We start from the raw sequence: 17,431 nt of genomic DNA, 5'->3' as shown, positions 1-17,431 counted from the left end.
TCCAACACCACAGTTCAAAAGCATCAATTCTTCGGTGCTCAGCTTTCTTTAGAGTCCTTCTCTCACATCCATACATGACTACTGGAAAAACCATAGCCTTGACTAGATGGACCTTTGTTGGCAAAGTAATGTCTCTGCTTTTCAATATGCTATCTCGGTTGGTCGTAACTTTCCTTCCAAGGAATAAGCGTCTTTTAATTTCATGGCTGCAATCACCATCTGCAGTGATTTTGGAGCCCCAAAAATAAAGTCTGACACTGTCTCCACTGTTTCCCCATATATTTCAAGCTGGCAGTACATATTAAAAATGTGCATACTCTTTGAGAAGTTCCGTTTCTAAGAATGTAAGAAAATTTTGAGATGAACAATCTCAAAGAACAAAGAACATAAAACTGATTACCGCAGTATTTCCATAACAGGAATAAACACCAGAAAATGACCACAACCATAAGTTTGTTTCTTACATGTGTGTCTGAACCCGCTCTTGAAGCTCCTTCCCAGTGAGTTCTGGCCCATGTCTGCCTGGTAAATACCCTTTGACACAGAGACACAGGCACTCAATAATCACACCATGTTCTCTCAAGACAGAAATGCCATGAGTTTTGCCCTCACTCCAGTCAAACTGATCTGCTGGTAGATGTCAGGTTTACTTTATAACACCAGGCTCAATATATCCAAATACCATTTTGGCATATAATTAACACAAAGTTTTTGACAACATATTTTATATTTCTTTGTTCCAAATCTTTGAAATCTAGTGTGTGTTTTATAGGAGTTCCCTGGTGGCTCAGATTGTAAAGAATCTGCCTGGAATGCAAAAGACCAGGTTCTATCCCTGGGTCTGGAAGATCCCCTGGAGAAGGGAATGACAACCCACTCCAGCAGTCTTACTTGGAGAATCCCATGGACAGAGGAGCCTGGAGGGCTGTAGTCCATAGGGTCATGAACAGTCGGACACAACTGAGCCACTAACACTTTGTGTATATATTTTACACTTGTAGCTTGTGTGAATTTGGACTGCTGCTACTGCTACTGCTAAGTCACTTCAGTCGTGTCCGACTCTGTGCGACCCCATAGACGGCAGCCCACCAGGCTCCCCCGTCTCTGGGATTCTCCAGGCAAGAACACTGGAGTGGGTTAGCGTATTTCAAATTCAGGGGGCCCAGGTTCGATCCCTAATCAGAGGACCTAGATCTCATTTGCCACAACTAAGAGTTCATATGCAGCAACTAAAAGATCCTGCCACAACTAAGACCCAGCACAGCCAAATAAATAAATATGTTTAATTAAAAAGGGGGGCCTACTGCATGACACAGTGCAGTCAGAGGAAGCATGGCAGGACTTTGGAGATCATCCAGTGGATTTCTTATTTACACAAAGATTAAAAACATTTGCTGAAGTTATACAACCAGTTAGTAGAAGAGGTGGGAGTAGAACCCAACACTCTCAGTTTACCCTATAGTTTATTCACAAAGCTGATCAGTGACACGGCTGGACTGGAACCCGCCCCATACTCCTCCTGGCTGCTCACACCTGTGCTGGGGCTCTTTTTTTTTCAACCAATCATAGCCCCTCTGCGTGTCCTATTACCTTTCTCCTAAATAAGCTAACAGCCTCACTGGAAACACATTGGCTGCCAACCAAGACCAAAGTGGAGTTGAATTTTCCCATCTTTCCACCAGATAATGCTTTTTATGACTTGCCACCTTTGTCCCTAGAAGCTCAGTTTCAACAAGCTACTTAAAAACCCTGATTCCTTTATGCAGCGGTTCTCAATAGAGGTGTCCTTCAGAATCACCTATGGAGCTTTTCTTAAGACTCAAATTCCTGGGCCTCTGCTCCAAAATTCTGATTTATAACTCTGTGCAGGAATGCATGTAGGCAGGTAGTTTTTAATTGTCCCCGAATTCTGGCGCACACCTCCAAACTCACAAGAACCTCACCAGATGGCAGATCACCACTGACATCGCCTGACCCCCAGGTGGCTGCAAACAGCTCTGGTCCTGAGAAAGAGCCCGTTTCAAGGAAAGAAACATGAGAAAGAGGTACCCTGGCACCTCCCAGGGCGGGGCTTTCTGGCTTGCTTTCCTCCACGCTCTTTCTCTGCACCCAAGGACACTTTTAGCCTCATTTCCTGATCTTACAGACTCACCTCTGCTGCTGTTGCACTCTGGGACAGATGGGAATGCAGCAGACAGGACTCGCCCTCCTGGCTTTGGCTGCCTGTGTGGCTTTTCGCCCCTCAGAAGGTGAGTGGGGGGTCCGGGGATCTCAGCCTCCAATGAAAGGAGGGGGGCTGCCTTCCAAGATGGAACTGGAAGGAGTGAGGTACCGCCAGCAGTTAGGGGCAGGAATTTCCTGTTATCTACATGAGAATGGCATACATTTCAATCCTTCATCTCCAAGAGGCAATTTCAGAAAGGAACCTCATTTGAACAGGAATATCAGTAATTTGCCACCTGTGCAATTTTGAGTAGTGCTTCCTTTTTTTGATGATACTATCTTAGAAAATCCTCCAATAGAGGCTGAAGGAGAGCCTATTAAAGGCTGTCTTCAGCTTTCGCCCCCTCACTCTACCTGCTAAACTGAATACAAGTGTGCACGTTTCTGGAAGAAAGATAGACTTGACCTCTGGTTTAGGGTTTGGCAAGTTGCAAGCTTTCAGACCAAAGTCAGCCCTGTGGATACTGAAAACCAAAACTTCAGTCTGATCCTACAAAAGGGACTCAGGATAAAGGAGACTGAACCATACAAATTATATCAGAAAGAACTTCTATTTTGAGTTGCTGGCATCTATATGAAGATTATGGGCTTCCCTGGTGGCTCAGAGGTTAAAGCGTCTGCCTGCAATGTGGGAGACCTGGGTTCCATCCCTGGGTTGTGAAGATCCCCTGGAGAAGGAAATGGCAACCCACTCCAGTATTCTTGCCTGGAGAATCCCACGGATGGAGGAGCCTGGGTGGGCTACAGTCCACAGGGTTGCAAAGAGTCAGACACGACTTAGCGACTTTACTCACTCACTCATATGAGGATTATAACTGTGTTTGGACCGGAGGCAATCTTTTCTACTGTATTTAGGAAACCCTAAATATAGGTATTTAATACTTGATTGATTTAACTCTTTTCCACTGTCTTCTTTTCTGAAACTTTACCCTGAATAGATTCTCTAAATTCAGAACAGAGGTAAAATGTAAATTTTGTTTGGTCTGCTTTTTGAAAACTTCAGGCAACATTTTAAATTGACAGGTTTCACATACACAGAGTTGTGTGTACACACATACAAACTGGATTTTAGGGCTTCTCCTGAAATATCAGGTCTGGCAACACTGGTTCCACTTTCTCTGGCAAGAATGAATAGAGCATACTAGCCCTTTGCTATTCACCTGAAATTATCACAACATTGCTTATTAATCAGCTATACCCCAATACAATATAAAAAGCCAAAAAAACAAAAAAACCTGCTAAAGCAAACTAGCCTCTGTCCTCCAGACAGAGAGAAGGACATCCTATTAATTGCTTGGCTATTAACATCCCATTAACTGCTCGGCTCCTGTAGGCATTTGCTTAGGGACTCCCAATATAGCACCCCAATGTGCAGAGCTTTACTAATGAGCACAGTTCTTCCCCTCTGTCCTTCCATTTTATCAAGGCAAAAAGTTTTTCATTTTATATTTCTGTAAATTTTTCAGAAAATTTCACCATTGAGATTTTAGGACTCAGATCCATTGTTTCTCAAAAGTCTACCAGCTAAGGAAGGCTTCATTCCTATTATTGGCAATACAATTTTTTTTTTCACATGAAGCTTTGAAATAAAAGTGTACATGTCTCCCCCATCCGCTTCCTGGCCTGTTTGTAGCCTTCCCTGTGGCAGAGGCAGCAGCAGCACTCCTCCAGGAGAGGAGGGAGGGAAGGGCAGGCGGAGGAGGCAGGGTGATGAGGAAAGCCCTGCCAGATCCAAGGCCAATGAGTTCTGGCAAAGAGGGTGGGACAAAAAGACACCGAGGTGTTTGAAAAGGAACAGTTGATGATGATAAGAAAGAGCTGAGGAGATGTGACTGTAATTTCTGAGTTAGTCTCAGGGCTTCTCCTCAGGTGGTTTGTGTGTTAGTCACTCAGTCATGTCTGACTCTCTGAAACCCCATGGACTGTAGCCCACCAGGTTTCTCCATCCACGGGATTTTCCAGGCAAGAATACTGGAGTCTGTCACCATTTCCTTCTCCAGGGGATCTTCCTGACCCAGAGATTGAACCTGGGTCTCCCGCATTGCAGGCAGGCTCTTTACCATCTGAGTCACCAGGGAAGCCCACGGCAGTTGGGGTCACAGGAAAATCACATTGTGTGAGAAGCTCCAAGTTTCTGCCATTTAGAAATAAGTGATGTACCTTCCTTTTTTTGGTGGGACATGTATTAATTATTGTTAACCTTAAAAATGCATCCCAATATATATTGTTGTTCAGTTGCTAAGTTGTGTCTGACTCTGCAACCCCATGAACTGCAACACGTCAGCTTTCCCCTGTCCTTCACCATCTCCTGGAGCTTGCTCAAACTCATGTCCATTGAGTCAGTGATGCCATTCGACCATCTCATCCTCTGTTGTCCACTTCTCCTCCCACCTTCAATCTTTCCCAGCATCAGGGTCTTTTCCAATGAGTCAGTTCTTTGCATCAAATGGCCAAAGTATTGGCGCTTCAGCTTCAGCATCAGTTCCTTCTGGTGAATATTGAGGATTGCTTTTCTTTAGGATTGACTGGTTGGATCTCCTTGCAGTCCAAAGGACTCTCAAAAGTCTTCTCCAACACCACAGTTCAAAAGCATCAATTCTTAGGCACTCAGCCTTCTTTATGGTCCAACTCTCACATTCATACATGACTACTAGAAAAATCATAGCTTAGACTAGACATACCTTTGGTTTTTTCATAGCGTTTCTTCCAAGGAGCAAGCGTCTTTTAATTTCATGACTGCAGTCACTGTCCAGTGCTTTCTGTAGGAAGCTTCCATTCAAGGGTCTGTGTGTCTCAAGTGCCCTTTGGAGGTTGTAAGGAATGCAGGCTGGGAGGAAGGTCAGGATGGGAGGGAGGGAGGTGAACACTGACTATGGCCATTGTCTCGGGCTCGGGGAAATAAGGAAATGGCCTGTGCCAGTCTGAGACTTGGAAAATATGTTTTGTTTTGTAAGACATTAAATGTTCCATTATCTTAATGGTGCCTACAGTGGCCATCTTGATGTGATGGCTTAGTAACTGGCATTCCCCAAATGTTCTGTATAAATCAGGAAGTGGTTGACTTACCCATAATTAAAAGCCTTGGATTCTACCCAAAGATAGGGCAATACTCCACCCCCAATGATGTGGCTGCCAATTCCCAGAAATCAATTCTGACTCCATAAAAATGTCTATTATTCAGTGGCCAAAAGCCAGATTCTTTAAAGCCACAATCCAGGGTTTGTGGGTCTTTCTGTTTTTATTTTACATTAAAGACTAAATGTCCACCTTTGTCCAGCAGATACAAGTCAGGGGATTTTGCTTCATTGAGTCCCAAATTGGTTTTCTTCAAGTTTCTTCTGATAATCAGCCTTCTCAGAGTAGGATGGCTCCTGATTAGAGATACGTGCTAGGGACTTGCTGCTTGAATCCTGAAAGAAAACTTTATCTTTTGTTTGTTTCAGTTATAGCAGATTCACTACAGAGGGTTGCCAAGAATATACATCTGTGCTTGTAAACTGGGACACTCCATTTCACCAGGAGTGGTCCCCAAGAGGCCAGACATAACATGCCCAGTAACCTCTGGTTTCTCTTCAAGTTTGCCCTTCAGTGTGCTTTGTTCTGTTTTTAATTTAATTTTATTTTTAATTGGAGGATAATTACTTTACAATGTTGTGATGGATTCTGCCATATATCAGCATAAATCAGCTATAGGCATACATATGTCTCCTCCCTCTTAAACTTCCCTCATATTTCTTTTTTTTAAATGTTCTTTTCAATGTCTAGAGAAGCAGAGTGACTTCTTATAATACAGTAGCAACTGTCTCAAATTTCAGTCATATATGGACTCCTTTAAAGAAAAAAATTCTCTTTATTCTTAATGATGACATTTAAATTATTTTACTACATCACTTGATGTATAAACATAAACCAGGCATAGACCCTATATATATATATATATTTATATATTTGTTGTTGTTCAGTCACCAAGTCGTGTCCGACTTTCATTCATTCCCTGTTACACAAACATTATCTCGGGGCTCTAAGAAGTATCTGGGAGGACTTTATTTGGGCACAGCAGTTTCGTGCATCATGGCTTAGTGAGTCCTTCTTGCCTATGTGGTGCGCAGTGGACACCTTTGTTTGTAGGTATTCGAAGTATGATATGGCTCCATTAAAGTATGAAATTCACTAGAAGGAGAAGTGTGTCCCCAACCAACTATAATTGGAACATTTAACTGCTGTCATTCTGTTTTTTTTTTTTTCACTTTAAAAAATTTTATACCTATTGCCATTTTTAAATTGTACTTGTAGACTTGAGATACTGACAGAAGCCAAGTGAAATTTTCTTATCATTTTCAGCTTTATCCTGGGACTATTTCTCCAACAATGGCATGTACTTTGCTCTGTTTCCATTCTATTGTGTTCTCTAAAGTGTTATTTGTATTGGTGTTTTCCAAACTGCATTTCTAATAAGCCCCAAAGGACACCATACCATAGCTCTGAGAACCACACTTTGAGTAACCATACATCTAAGTAAGAGAGGAAGCTGGGTCACCTCTCTACAGTAACAGAATCCTTAAAGCTCAGAATCTAATTGTTATATCACGAATTTGCAGTGTTTTACTGTTGATCTTAAAAAGTCTTGAGTAAGGAAATATTTAAAGCCTTCTCTTAGTGACCAAAATTGGATCACAGACATAAAGTCAAACCAGAGACAGACATTTGTAGCAAATTAACCATTCAACTCTCTGACACTTAATTCTGGAAACAACGATGACAACCCCAAACCAACAGGAACATTGGCAATAACACTATAATAAAAGATAATGCCTTTAATGATATACTAATAACATTATCTTTAAAATATTAAATAGAATACAAGTGACTTATCATATTGAATTAACCCCTAATTACTTGAGGGTGGGAGGATGGTATGCTTCTGAAAAAGCACTGTGCAGTTTTAGGACACTTGGGACATAAGACCTTGACCAAAAACTTATTTTTTAAAAAAGGAAAAGCACTGATGCCAGGCACTGTGCTATGTGGCGTGGGTATAAAGATACGCTGAGGGAGTTCACAGTCAAAAGCCATAGTCATATAAACCCTAAATTGTATACATATATAAAATATATAAAGCCAGAAAAGCACATGGTGCCATAAGACCTCAGATCCATGGAGGGAAAGGGCAAGACTGGGAGCAAGGAGGCAACTGGGATGCTCAGTATTTCCAACTGATGAGGTCTGGTACTTGGGCAGTGATGACAGGGACGAAAAGCAGGGAGACAAATCTGAGAAATGTCCAGGGAGTAAAATTTACAGGTGTCTGTGACTGGCTGTGGATTGCAGGAAGAGGGAATGACACACAAGTTTCTGGCTCGGGTTAATGGTAAATGATGGTTAAGTGAAATAAGGACCCCTAAGAGGAGAGTATTCGTTTGCATTTGAACCCAAGCCATGTCTTGTAAAAGGAGACTGTCAAAACAAACAAAAATCCCCAAACCTGACACAATCTCAACAACAGTGTAAGATTTTTTTTTAACCTAAGTGCATCAGAAACGGGTAGATCAAGCAACCAAAAAAAACTAACGGAGGTAGGAAAGATATGCCCAACACGTCTGCTTTCCCCTTCAGCTCCAGGAAGGGCTGCCCGGAACGCCGAAATGCGTCCCCTGGAGCTGCGGGGCAGAGGCGGCGAAGTCCCGGCGGAGGGCGCAGGTGCTTGAGATCCCCGGGGTTCGCGGCGGAGGAGCAGGCTCCGCTGCCGGGCGTCCGTGGGCCTGTGAGTAGCCTCGCCGGTCGCAGGACGCCACCCTCCTCCAGGCGCAGTCCTTGTTATCCCTGACCCGGGGTCCGCTCCCAGTGCGCTCCCAGTGCTCTCCCAGTGCCCGGGCACCAAATGCGGGCCGAGACAGAAAGCCGCCCAGCAGGTTGCGCAGGCGCAGAGGCCGGAAAAGCGGCCAGACGTGGCCCAGACAAACTGCCAGCACCACCCGCTGCCCAGGGCTGTCGCTCCGCCCTCCTTCTCCCCTTCCCTGAGCTGGGGCCTCCGCTCCAGCACCAAGTCTCCCGACCCGTGGCGCCCTCGCCTACAGATACGTGTGCTGGGACAGCCGTCAAGGTTGGGACACCGTTCTGCTTGAGTCTTTTTCCCATTTTTTGTTTTAGTTTTTCCTCTGATTTTGCTTTTCTAGGGACATGAGTGGAACACTTGTCAATTAAAGAAAATGCACAACGTGAGTTGCCAGTTAAGTTTTATGTGGGACAATATGAGGATTGTACCCTGGGAGACAGCACCTCAGATGGCTCTGAGAAACTGTTCCAAAGAGGTAGGGGGAAAGAGAGTATGTATGTGATTTTGGTAAAGACGGACTACATGCAATCAAGTACATAGTTTTTGTAGAAAGTTTCTCCTGGGCTCCTGCAACTTCTGCTAGACCTGAGAAACAGTTGTCACCATGAAGAATTTTAGTGCTTTTCTAGATATTAGGATCTACAAGAATTGCACCCATAAAATCAGCTCCTGAGAATATCTATCTGAAAACCTGTCCTGCCAGTTTCCTTGAGCAGAGTGCCTCATTTCTGCTCCCCACCCCGAACTCCTTCAGGGGGTGTTGGAGGTCAGCAGCTGCAGCCCAGCAGGATTTAATCCTTGTAGAAGCAGATGGCAAGCACCCATGGCAGGTGCCAATTTATGGTTGACGCTCAAGTATTTTATCCTGTTTGTGTTTTAAATAAATGCACTTATGTTAGACTTAGCTCTGTTCCACCCATTATAATAAATACCATTTCCATTATTTTCCAGAATTAATATTTTGTGATTCGCATTTAGCCTATGAGTTGAATGTATTTTTTTAGTTTCTAAGCAAATGGCATTTGTAAATTTATACATAAATTATCTTTATTATTTAGATCAAAGTTTTTAAACGGTTACTTTGCACAGGAGCTGCCTATGCAAAACACTATATAATGGAAAGAGAACTCTTAACTACAGATAATGGTGTAATGTAGGGGAGAGGAAAAAACAACTTTCCTTCCATCCTTCTAGATTCTTTACTAGGACCCCTATAACAAAAAACAGATTAATAAGAAAAAAGCATACACGTTTATTTAATGGGTTCCTTCACAAGGAAATGAAGACTCAAAGAAGCAGTTTGAGTTATGGCTTTTATATAAAGTTGGACAAAGTGGTAATTTGTGAAAATGTGAGAAAACAAAGGAACTTGAACTAAGGCAGTTAAGCATGGGAAAGCGACATAGTTTCACAAAGTTTGTACAGATTTTCCTTGGCTGCAACTTCATGTCTCATGGAGACACCATCTCATTTCACCCAGAATGTTGGAAAATGCTGAAAATTTCTTTCTTCCCCAGGTGCAGGGAGAGTACCTCTTACTTGGAAGTTTTGTATCTTGCTTTTAGGAAGGTCAGAGTGCCCTTTTTGCATTTGCTGTTTCTCTGACTTTAACTTAAAATAATCAACATGCCAGAATGGAATACTTTGGGGTCACGTGCCCTGAATTCTTTCAGGGACAACATATTAAAAATTGTAAATGAAATGGACAATTTCTTAGAAAGCTATCAAAATTGAGGTTATAGAAAATCTAAATAAACACGTAACTCTTAAGGAAACTGAGTCAGAGTTGAACATCTTTTCTTCAGATAGACACCAGGCCTAGCTGGTTTTAGAGGTTTACCAAACAGTGAAAGAACAGGCAATTCTTGTCTTACACAAACTTTTCCAAATAATAGAAAAATAGAGAAAGCTAACTGATGCATCGTTGGTGATTAATGTAATGTTAACACTCAAAACATTCAAGGATGACTTCAGGGGATTAAAATATAGACTAATCTTGTTTATGAGCATAGATGCAAAAATATAAAAATGCAAAAGTAAAAATGTTTTTATAGTTATATGAATTGTTGAAATCAGAGGACATTCCCGATGGTTCTTTTTGGGGCTGCGCTGGGTCTGCATTGCTGTGTACAGGCAGTTCTGATGAGCCGGGGCTACTCTCTAGCTGTGGTGTGCTGGCCTCCTGTGGAGCATGGCTTCAAGGCTCTGGAGTACTGACTCAGTAATTGTGGCTCCTGGGCTTAGATGCTCTATGGCAACATGGGATTTTCCCATAACCAGGGATCGAACCAAACTGGTGTCCCCTGCATTGCAAGACAGATTCTTGATCACTGGACCACTAGGGAAACATGGATTGTTCTTTAAAAATGGAAATATTCTGAAAGGAAGCTGCATGAGAAAACCTCTGGGGGCGTGATGTTATCTGCAAGAATCTTACCTTAGCCCTAGTCCTAACCATCCCACAAGCTTCATTGCCTAACTTGTGTGCTCTTCAAAGGATTCTGTCTTTCTTGGCCTATTGTATTTCCAGGTGCCTCACTAGGGCACCAGTCACATCTACGAACACCAAATATGCTTGCCTGCCTCTTGTCTTTTGATAGTTAATCTGATAGGTTAAGTGATCTCCAGGTGAGCCCGTCTTACTTTTATATCTGAGAAATGTCATCCAGTTTATTAAGTACCTATAGGTCCCTGGTGCTTTTCTGGATTAAAACTGTGCTTTTAATTGATGTCAGCATTCAGATAACTCAAATTCTTAAACACATAAGTTCACCTATGATTCTTAATTCCCACATAGCTGTTGAAAGTCCATTTAAGATTTTATAGTTGCCTGGGTCACAACTGGGGCTGCCTTGATGGCTCAATGCTAAAGAATCTGCCTGCTATGTGGGAGGCCCAGGTTCAATCCCTGGGTTAGGAAGATTCCCTGGAGAAGGGAATGGCTACTCACTCCAGTATTCTTGCCTGGAGAATCCCATGGATAGAGGAGCCTGGTGGGCTATATCCATGGGGTCACAAAGAGTCAGTGACAACTAATAGAGGGTTCTGTGTAATAGTAACTGTTCATTTTTCTACTCCCAGCATCTAACATAGTGATTCAATATAAAAGAACTTGTAGACATAGCTATAGACAGTATTTCATTTATAAGAATTCACATAATAATTTTTATGTAGTAAGATGGGTGAATGAATGGATAGTTACATGAATAAGCCCAAAACCTTGTTTGGGGTATTAAAACAACTTTACTTGGAGAATAGCAGCACAGTGTAGCTAAAGAAAGGAACTATTAGTTTCAGGAAATCAATGCATTAATAAATGTGAGGAGAACCAGTGTTCTCTTCTCCCATTGCCCTTTAAAAATAATTGAAATAGGGAATTCCTTGGCAGTCCAGTGGTTAGGATTCAGTGCTTTACTGTCATGGGCCTTGCTTCACAGTTCAGAGTGGCCAAGAAAAAACGGCATTTAATGTAGAGAGTTCACCAGTGGTCTAGTGGTTAGGATTCAGGGTTTTCACTGCCTTGGTCTGGGTTCAGTTCCTGGTGGGAGAACTGAGATCCTGCAAGCTGTAAGGCACAGCCAAAACAAAAATGAACACAGAAGGTGTACAATTCAGTGATTTTTAGTACATTCACAGAATTGTACAACTATTCAGTCAGTTCAGTTCAGTCGCTCAGTCATGTCCGAGTCTTTGCGACCCCATGAATCGCAGCACACCAGGCCTCCCTGTCCATCACCAACTCCCAGAGTTCACTCAGACTCACGTCCATCGAGTCAGTGATGCCATCCAGCCATCTCATCCTCTGTCATCCCCTTCTCCTCCTGCCCCCAATCCCTCCCAGCATCACAGTCTTTTCCAATGAGTCAACTCTTCGCATGAGGTGGCCAAAGTACTGGAGTTGCAGCTTTAGCATCATTCCTTCCAAAGAACACCCAGGGCTGATCTCCTTCAGAATGGACTGGTTGGATCTCCTTGCAGTCCAAGGGACTCTCAAGAGTCTTCACCACAGTTCAAAAGTGTCAGTTCTTCGGCGCTCAGCTTTCTTCACAGTCCAACTCTCACATCCATACATGACTACTGGAAAAACCATAGCCTTGACTAGATGGACCTTTGTTGGCAAAGTAATGTCTCTGCTTTTCAATATGCTATCTTGGTTGGTCATAACTTTCCTTCCCAGGAGTAAGCGTCTTTTAATTTCATGGCTGCAATCACCATCTGCAGTGATTTTGGAGCCCCCCAAAATAAAGTCTGACACTGTTTCCACTGATTCCCCATCTATTTGCCATGAAGTGATGGGACCAGATGCCATGATCTTCGTTTTCTGAATGTTGAGCTTTAAGCCAACTTTTTCACTCTCCACTTTCACTTTCATCAAGAGGCTTTTGAGTTCCTCTTCACTTTCTGCCATAAGGGTGGTGTCATCTGTATATCTGAGGTTATTGATATTTCTCCTGGTAATCTTGATTCCAGCATGCCTGTTTCATCACCCCTTAAAGAGACCTGTATCTGTTAGCAGTCATTCCCCATTCCCTCCTACCCCCACCCCTGGCAAACACTAATCTGCTTTATGTCTTTATGGATTTGTCTATGGACATTTCATATACATGGGATCATACCATATATGGCTTTTTAAACCTGGTTTCTTTCACTAATAATCTCTTCTTTTCCCAAGATCAGAGACTTAGAGCTGACACCACTGAGGGGTTTTAATCATTTCTTTTAATCCTAATTTAGGGGCTAACTTTTGTCTGTTACTATAAGACTGCCACCGGCAGCCACCGTTGACCATAATTTCTAACTTTTGAGAAAATGTATTACCCACTTGGAGGAATGGGGAGCATAGACTACTGTGTGCAGGTAGCATGGAGGAATTTGTGGATACACATTTTAGTAGGGGACTAGGTTTCCTTTCATTATTTGTGTTGCCCTTTTCTCCTTTTATCTGGGTCACATAAGCTTCTCCTAACTTGACTTCCTGCCCTAATCACACCTGACTTATCCCTACTTGCTCATCACTGCAAGACAAATTTTTCTAAAACCCTTCTCTTTTCTCGATCTTTAATGGACTCCATTTCAAAAAAGATAAACCTCCTTAGACTAACATTCAAGGCGTCAATGGTATGATGTCAGTCCATCTTTTGAACCATATCCCTCATCCATCAGCTTCCCAGCAACTTAGTTCAGGCAAAGAGGTCTATTTTTCTTTATTCCCTAAGTGTGCCCTGTGCTTTCCTATCTCAGAACTCTTGACCATGCCCTTCCTTTAGCCTGGACAAGTCTTCTCCATTTTTTGCCATCCCTCCAAATCCTCAAAGATTCAGTTAAGTCCTTCCTGGACAGTTAATTTCAAACTTGCTCCAGGGGCCCATGTGGTTGGTCCCCTCTGAGTTTTGGGTCACTCTATCAATCTTGCTTCTTCAAGCAAGTCTGGTCGCAACCCCACTGCCCTCATCTTCCCTTGCTTTATGTCTTTGCTTGTGCTTAGTTTTATCTCCCCAAAATACAGTGTGAGTTCTGGAAGGTAGAGATGTGTCCTGCTGTGTGGTCTGCAAACACAAAGCCCCCAGTAAGTGACTGCCCCTCGTTCAAGCAGGTTAACATTCTGTTTCTCTGGAGTCTCCAAGATAAAGCCAGGCCAGTGTGCTATAGATGGGGGAAAAGTGGAAACAGTGGCAGATTTTATTTTCTTGGGCTCCAAAATCACTGCAGATGGTTACTGCAGCCACAAAATTAAAAGATGCTTGCTCCTTAGAAGAAGAGCTATGACAAACCTAGACAGCATATGAAAAAGTAGAGACACTACTTTGCCAACAAAGGTCCATATAGTCAAAACTATTATTTTTCCTATGGTAAAACCATAGGAAAAGCAATGGTAGTGATGCATAGATGTGAAAGTTGGACCATAAAGAAGGCTGAGCACTGAAGAACTGATGCTTTTGAACTGTGGTGCTGGAGAAGAGTCTTGAGAGTCCCTTGGACCTCAAGGAGATCCAACCAATCAATCCTAAAGGAAATCAGTCCTGACTATTCATTGGAAGGACTGATGCTGAAGCTGAAACTCCAATACTTTAGCCACCTGATGCAAAGAACTGACTCATTGGAAAAGACCCTGATGCTGGGAAAGATTGAAGGCAGGAGGAGAAGGGGACAACAGAGGATGAAATGGTTGAATGGCATCACCGACTCAATGGACGTGAGTTTGAACAAACTCTGAGAGATGGTGAAGGGCAGGGAAGCCTGGCATGCTGCAGTCCATGGTGGTCGCAAAGAGTTGGACCTGAGTTAGCAACTGAACAACATGTATTCTATAAACCATATGATTTCATGTTTCTTTCTTTTCTTCTTTTAGCCATACTTCCCATTGCCTCCAGCTGCTGCACCGAGGTTTCACATCATATTTCCAGAAGGCTTCTGGAAAGAGTGACGACGTGTCGCATCCAGAGAGCTGACGGGGATTGTGACTTGGCTGCTGTCATGTGAGTGCTGTTTGGCAGGAGGGCTAAACCTGCAGAATGACCATTTCTCCACCAGTGAACCATAGGTTGGGGAGACTCTGCCTGCTACCCAACATACAGATCATTATTTGAACAAGAGCAGGGAGAGTGGTATGAATGCACACTCTGTCAGTACCAGGATGTCCAGAGCCCCACGTTAGCCCTCCGCACCCTGCATTGCAGTGATGCAGTGAAGGTGAAACGCTTTTAGTCACCAGACAATGTGCGTGACTTTCCTCAGCCAAACGAGGGATGTTCTGAGTGGGAAAAAAATTAAAATGAAAAAAAACAAATGAAAATCTGACACCTCTGTGCTGACAAGACAGCTGAAAGATATAGAGTGGTTACGACTTGGTCTCAAGTAAGATGAAATTGGACTATGTCTTATTTTGTAATCATAAGTTACATGATTACATGATAAGTCATCTCTTTCGTGTTTCCTTACATTTGACATATAAAGTTAAATGTTCTCTGTTTCCAAACTGTTTTACTACAGAACATGTTTTTACTTATCCAAAATGTAGTCCCTTAACTATGTTGTTTTTTAAAATGTTTTCCAATTTTTGGTGCCCCAGTCTTTCTAATTTTAGTGTGTTTAGTGGTATCTCATCTCAATTTTCAGAGAAGGCAATGGCACCCCACTCTAGTACTCTTGCCTGGAAAATCCCATGGACGGAGGAGCCTGGTAGGCTGCAGTCCATGTGGTCGTAAAGAGTCAGACATGACTGAGCAACTTCACTTTCACTTTTCACTTTCATGCATTGGAGAAGGAAATGGCAACCCATTCCAGTGTTCTTGCCTGGAGAATCCCAGGGATGGGGGAGCGTGGTGGGCTGCCATCTATGGGGTCGCACAGAGTCGGACACGACTGAAGCGACTTAGCAGCAGCAGCAGCATCTCAATTTTAATTTGCTCTTCTTGAACATTAGTTCCCTTAACTTTGAACATGTATAAAGACTTTAAGGTTTGAGATAAGTGTTTTAGATGCAGAAACCATTGCAAGCATTGAAATTGCATTCCAAAATAGTATGCATTATTAATCTCAATTAACTAATACAACTTAACTCACAGTGAACACACTAAATTTATTTCATTGTCCTCTTCTGCCTAGAAATAGGTCCTTTCTTTTCACACCCTTAACACAATCACTGTAATATCTGATGTCTGAGACAGCAGTTTGCTTGTTTAAAATTTCTCTATAGTGACTTCATTAAAGAGTTTCTAGCTCTTTCTACACATAAACAAAACACAAAGCTGTATATCTTGGGAAGGGGGCTGAGTCTTCTTGAATCATACAAACATTATCCATTAGGAAGAAAATTTAGGATTATTAAATAAAGTTGTTTGGGAGGCTTGAGTATTTTTTTCAAAAATGGTTGTTGAAAGGCTGTTGTGCTTAGAGAAATGGGCAAAGAAATAAATTTTATAGTTATAATTATAGTGATAGTTATAATCTACGGCAGGGCCTTCCTTCAAAATCCACTGGACCGTCACTAGCTACTCTTATGTGTAAAAAAAAAAAAAAAAAAACCGAGAGATCAGCCTAATGGTTTCTTAGCATCAAACTCTTCACCTAGAAATTCACAACTGAGTGGCTCAGTGCCCACCAGAATATTATGGAGCTGCAGGAGGGCAGGGAGTGTGAAAAAGACTATCCCCTTATCCTGATGGAGACACATGTGATGCAAGTGTAGGTTTAGGCAGCCTTTAAACTTGGGTTTTAAAACATCAGCACATCTTGGGTTAGGGCACTATGTTCTGGCAGCTGATTTTTCTGCTTGTATTACATTGAGGGTTTGAGGCCCCACTGAGCAGGCCTTTGAAATCCCACATGGCAGGTGTTGCTTGTGTTCCTGTGCTTTCCTCCTCCCTGGCTCCTCTGTCTGCATTCCCCCATCCAGGTCTCTCCTGTAGCCCCAGAGCCAATGCCCCTGCCTGGGGCCCCTCACTCCCCAAGCAATGCTGGCTTTGAGTCCTAGTTCTCTACCTTGCAGCCAATGGGCTTATCTGGCTGTCAGTGGGGTCCTTCTCCCCTGAGTGTCTGCTCGGATTCTTGCTGACACCACAGGGTAAGGAGAGAATTTAGTCTTTGGAAAGGGTAGGAACTTCAGCTCTTTCTTGTTTGTTGATTTGTTCGTTCTCCATATTGGTGCTATAGCCAAGTTTTCTCCTGTAATAGCTTAAGTCAAGCCAATGGGCCATAGGGATAATTAGTTTTTCTTTTGAAGACCTCTAAATCTAATACACTTAGAGAACGTGTTATCCTCCTATTAAGATGCCTCACTTCTTTTAAATTAATAATCCCACATGCTGGCTTTATTATGCTCAAGTGCATTCAAGCCTTTCCCAACTTTTCCTCCCATTTCAGAAGGCCCCACATTAGCTGATGCTTCCTCTTGGGTCATCCGGAGAAACGGCAGCCTCATCTCTATCCCCACCTATTTTTTTTCCCGAAGAGAAGGGTGAGGGGTTTCCATTTATCCAGATACAGAAATATTGTATACGTATAGCCAGCAGGATTTTCAACAACTAATAAGAGCTGGATGGCATCTGATGGGGAATTAAAAGCCATGTCTTTTGTAAAAGAAATTATTCGAGGTACCAGAAATTGTGAATGGTGTTCTAGGATTCTCCTACACCATTGTCAACATTTCATAATAGAAAAATGAAAACAAGAACAATTTCTGAGACATGGTATATATCTATATTATAGTAAGATTGTTTTGTTGAAACAAAAGCAGATTGTCCTTATTTTTGAACAATTTTCAATTCATATCTATGAGTAATTACTGAATTCCTGCTGTGAACAAGGCCTTTTCAAGAGACTTCCAGGCTATTCTTCCTTCAAGGAGCATAACACCACAGAAAAAGAACAGAGTCT

The 17,431-nt window shown here is 42.5% G+C and overlaps 1 protein-coding gene across 2 annotated transcripts in view; it reads left to right on the top strand.

The window, feature by feature from the left end:
* The first annotated feature begins 2,110 nt into the window (after nt 1-2,110).
* CCL28 (C-C motif chemokine ligand 28) overlaps nt 2,111-17,431 on the top strand; it is a 35,866-nt gene continuing 20,545 nt past the window's right edge. For both annotated transcript variants that reach the window (XR_011461493.1, XM_005894863.3), the window contains exons 1-2: nt 2,111-2,249; nt 14,406-14,532. Coding sequence is in view for 1 of the 2 variants with exons in the window: in XM_005894863.3 (XP_005894925.2) it covers nt 2,180-2,249; nt 14,406-14,532 (197 nt within the window). In the remaining variant the exon portion in view is untranslated. The remainder of the gene's footprint in view (nt 2,250-14,405; nt 14,533-17,431) is intronic.

Source organism: Bos mutus, chromosome 20 (genome assembly GCF_027580195.1).
Source record: "Bos mutus isolate GX-2022 chromosome 20, NWIPB_WYAK_1.1, whole genome shotgun sequence".
NCBI lineage: Eukaryota > Metazoa > Chordata > Mammalia > Artiodactyla > Bovidae > Bos > Bos mutus.
This window is presented reverse-complemented; position numbering and strand designations above follow the sequence as displayed.